Source organism: Nicrophorus vespilloides, unplaced genomic scaffold, assembly GCF_001412225.1.
Source record: "Nicrophorus vespilloides isolate i.1.1-1 unplaced genomic scaffold, Nicve_v1.0, whole genome shotgun sequence".
Lineage (NCBI taxonomy): Eukaryota > Metazoa > Arthropoda > Insecta > Coleoptera > Silphidae > Nicrophorus > Nicrophorus vespilloides.
This window is the reverse complement of record NW_017099065.1, coordinates 141-4585: the sequence shown is the minus strand read 5'-3', so window position 1 is coordinate 4585 and position 4445 is coordinate 141. Positions and strand designations below refer to the sequence as shown.

At 32.0% G+C, this 4445-nt stretch overlaps 1 protein-coding gene across 1 annotated transcript; it reads left to right on the top strand.

Moving 5' to 3' along the window:
• The first annotated feature begins 1419 nt into the window (after positions 1 to 1419).
• LOC108563936 (26S proteasome non-ATPase regulatory subunit 1-like) lies at positions 1420 to 3300 on the top strand. Its single transcript, XM_017922775.1, has 5 exons — positions 1420 to 1484; positions 2101 to 2423; positions 2476 to 2825; positions 2886 to 3129; positions 3198 to 3300. Exons 1-5 carry the CDS (start codon positions 1450 to 1452, stop codon positions 3266 to 3268), a joined length of 1023 nt encoding a protein of 340 aa, XP_017778264.1. The 5' UTR covers positions 1420 to 1449; the 3' UTR covers positions 3269 to 3300.
• Positions 3301 to 4445: the final 1145 nt, after the last annotated feature.

Genomic DNA, 4445 nt, shown 5'->3' with positions numbered 1-4445 from the left:
GGTTAGGTTTAATTCAAGTAATAATAATAGATAGATTTTTTATTTTTGAAATAAATATTTCTTATCAATTATTCCATTTATTTTAAGTTTTATACATTTTTCATTATGTTTCTAACAAAGGATTAGTTTGTGTTTATTATTTCTGATATATTTCTATTCCTAGATTACATCAATGATATGAATATAAGTGTTTGATTTGATGTGCTTAATGTCACAACTTGTCTAAACTTTCAGGAAAATGTTAATAATTCCGTTAGCTTTTTAAATGTAATAAAAGAAAGAATTCCTTATTATTACCTGAATCATTGAGAAAGTGACATTTTATGTCTATTTTCAATATAGATTTTTTTTAATTAAATATGTATTGAGAAAAATTATGACTTAAAAGGAAAACAAATAAAAACATGTTTTTGTATTCACATTCAATTTGAATAGAATAGAAGTAAATGGAAACGCAAAGATAGGGAATACTTGTTAAATTGGAAATGGAAATGCGAGGAAAATTCGGTGAAAACTCCATGACACCTAAATAATATGCCAGATCGAATCAATATGGGGTAAATGCTCTTAGAGCAGTAGGAGATCTATTCACCTGTGCATTGCTTTCCGCTTCTTATAAGTTTAGTCACCCTCAAGAAATGCGATCGCTGAACCTCCTCCAGTAATGGCATTTCGACATTTCGTATTTGCAAGAAGTCATATATATAATATATATATATAATACGTAGCGTGTCTATCACAATCACGGTAATATATTCGAAATTATGTTTTCCTCATGCACTACACATTAAAAAAATAATAAAACATCGGTATGCGATATTTCCATTTTTTTTATAGACGTTGCGTGTTTTTCCAATTGAATTGCAACTTGCTTTTTTTATTATATTATACATTTAATTAAAAGTTGACAGTTATCTTATTTATTTCAGATGTAAAATACTAAACCTACTCATTAAACAACACTTGATAGGTACAGTGTATTGATACGAAATATGATATATTTTATTTTAACAAAATCACATTTTTTAACAATAGTTAACATGTAATTCGTCTAGTATTGAATTGAAAGTGGTTACGTGGCATACATTTATTTGTATTGTATTAAGTAAATAATAAATTATCACAATTAAATAGAAATTAATATTGATTGGAAATTAATAAGCGTGTATAAACTTCGCTTGCAGTAGTTGGCGTTCTGTCAAATATAATTTAACGAAGATGTATTATCCATAGTTTTTACTATAAAATCTTAATTGTCAGTTGTACTAAATCAATCAATTGGTCTGTCATCGAACAAGAGTTTTACAGAATCACGGAGCAGTAGATCAATCAATTATAAATTGGACCAGTTTGTTCCGAAGCTTATATGAATTCGATAGTTAAATAATGGCTTCTGCGGGATCCAAACAACCGTGAATTGTCCACTCCTAACTGAAAGTAAATTAATGAATGATTCTCGACCATCTGTCAAGGAGAGTAGCAAGGTAAAGTACTTTCCTGGCTTAACCCGCTATATATTCCGTTCAAGTCCGCCAGATAGATTAGAGGAAGTGGAAAGATACAACAGTTAATGATTGAGCAAATCTATCTTTACGACAATTCAACACGCCAATCTTTCAAGCTATATATTTTTTTTATTTTGTATGAAATGTTAACAACTTTTGCGTTTGCTTAATTATGAAGAAGATTGATTATGCTTTGTATGCATAATCCGGTAAATGCTTTTGTTTAAATGACCGGTTATAATATAATACGTTGAGCTACAATTGTACGCTGTGCAGTTGGAACAATGAATATGTAATTTGCGTAAAATGTCTTTGTAACGTTTACAGCGATGAATGCATTCCACTTAGAACACAGATATTATTTTTCCTTGAGGAAGGATATATGTATGGCATGTAGTTGACAAGTTAAACAGCTCTACGTTTGCAAATAAACTGACATTGCGTCCAGTTTATTGCAGCAAAGAGTTTTTGAGTGGCAGACGTCTTGAATACTTCGCCCGTGTATATTTAATCTATCTCATTTGTACGTTGTCCTGGATATCTGCCGGTATCGATCTGCTGTTGCTGGTTTAAATGTTTCTTTCTCCATCCGCAGATCTCCTGACCAGTGCCCGAGCGTTGTTTCGCTTTTAGCCGAAAGTTATAACCCTCACGTCCGGTATGGAGCAGCGATGGCACTTGGAATAGCCTGTGCGGGAACAGGATTACGAGAAGCCATTGCCATTCTGGATCCCATTATAAGATCCGATAGAATTAATTTCGTGAGGCAAGGAGCTTTAATAGCATCAGCGATGATCTGCATACAGCAGACCGAGCAGACCTGTCCGAAGGTAACGTTTTTCCGGCAACAATACGCGGATATAATAAAAGACAAACATGAGGATGTTATGTCTAAGTACGGTGCTATTCTAGCACAAGGTAACAAACGTTAGTTAAAAAGTTAACAAACAATTAATGATTTATTAATTAGGTATTATCAATGCTGGCGGTAGGAACACGACGATGTCACTGCAATCACGCACCGGGCATATCAACATGGTTGCCGTCGTCGGAACTTTAATATTCACACAATATTGGTATTGGTTCCCACTATCCCATTGCCTCTCGCTCGCTTTTACACCAACTTGCTTAATTGGTTTAAATGGGGCACTTAACATGCCAAAAATGCAATTTAAATCAAACGCAAAGCCCTCATTCTACGGGTATCCTGCTCCGACAGAGGAGAAGAAGAGAGAGGAAATGGTGAAAACCTCTTCAGCACTTCTAAGCATTGCCGCCAGACGAGGACGACGTGATAAATATAAAATAAAGAACGATTCGGTTTGTCGCAAAAATCTGTACCTTATCTGCCTCCACTAACTTTATATTTATATCGATCAGGAAGAGAAGATTGAGGAGAAGAAGAGCAAAACTGAATCCAAGCAGAAGATTGAAAGACCACCGATAGCCGAGCCGGATTTCGAATTTATCAGTAATCCTACACGTGTAATGCGTCAACAGTTAAAGTCTTTGGAGCTAGTCGATGATGCTCAATACATTCCAATCAAGGATGTCAGTATTGGTGGCATCATTATGTTTCGGAACATTAAACCTGAACAAGAAGAGATCGTGGAGATGGTAGCAGGTATATCCAATTTTCATTTATTTGATTTAATTTGCTGTTTATAATAAAATAATGCATATAATATATAGCTCACGGTCCTAAAGCGGATGATGATAAGGAAGCCGATCCACCGGAACCGTTCGAATGGCACGAGAAATAAATGATTTACTTTCTACTAAATTTAGAGTTAAAAATTTGAAGATATTTGTCATCATATTCTTAATGTAGAAATTATTAATAAAAGTTAACTAGTTATTTTTAAATATTAAAAACAAAATAAATGTGGTATATTTTATGCCTATAATGATAAGTAAAAACTATCTTTTCAAGATAAATGATATCATTTTGAATACGAATGATGCCATTTCCCCAAGAAAACCTCGCCTGAATAGTAAATATGCATGCCTTCAATATTTCATGTACGTTAAGTAGAACAGTCTTTGGTTCACTGGCCAAAAAAACTATTATAAAAATAAAATTTTCATCAATATGTAGTGAAATAATAAAGAATTTAACAATTAAACATAGTTTTTATATATATTTTTACAAAAAAAAAAACAAAAGTTTATTCCATTTATTTGTTTGAAATTTAATATTTCAATACAATAATTTGTATAAATCGATTAATATTTAGTTGAAAGTTCAATTTTCAGTTGCGCGACAACTATTATCATTAATGAACTTCGTTACAATAATTAATTTATATATAACTGCAATGATGGTAATGGACAGTAGTTGATAATAACTGTTTATTTTATTTTTGTTTCACACATGCAATGATTCGATTAAATAATAAACGTTATATGAAGGCGGATGATGAAACAAAACATATACGTGATGAAAACAAAGTATCGTGTGGTTAAATTTTACAAAATCAATGCAATATCGACCTGAAATATCACGTTGCATTAATAATGCATAATGTTCGCAACGTGCACACAAATAATGCACTCCACTGGTGGCCACAAAAATAAATTTACATAAATATTTTCCATAATGAATTTGAAGTAAATAAATTTGATAATTGAATTTAACATAATTAAATACTCGAAACGCAAATAATTCTTATGCATCATTACGCATTTCATTATGTTACAATTACATTGTGCGATGCTGAACACACAATTTATTGTTGTTATGATACCTACACACTTTACACTAAGGGCTTACAATTATTTCACGTTAATTAACTTAGATAAAAACAGAACTTATTGTTGTGTGCATATTACATAAAACTTGCGTGTGTTCTTGTATTCAACAACTTATGCTTTTTCGAAATTTGAATGCGTATTACAGCAAGATGGATAAGAGTACATGAATGTATCTATACTTGCTGG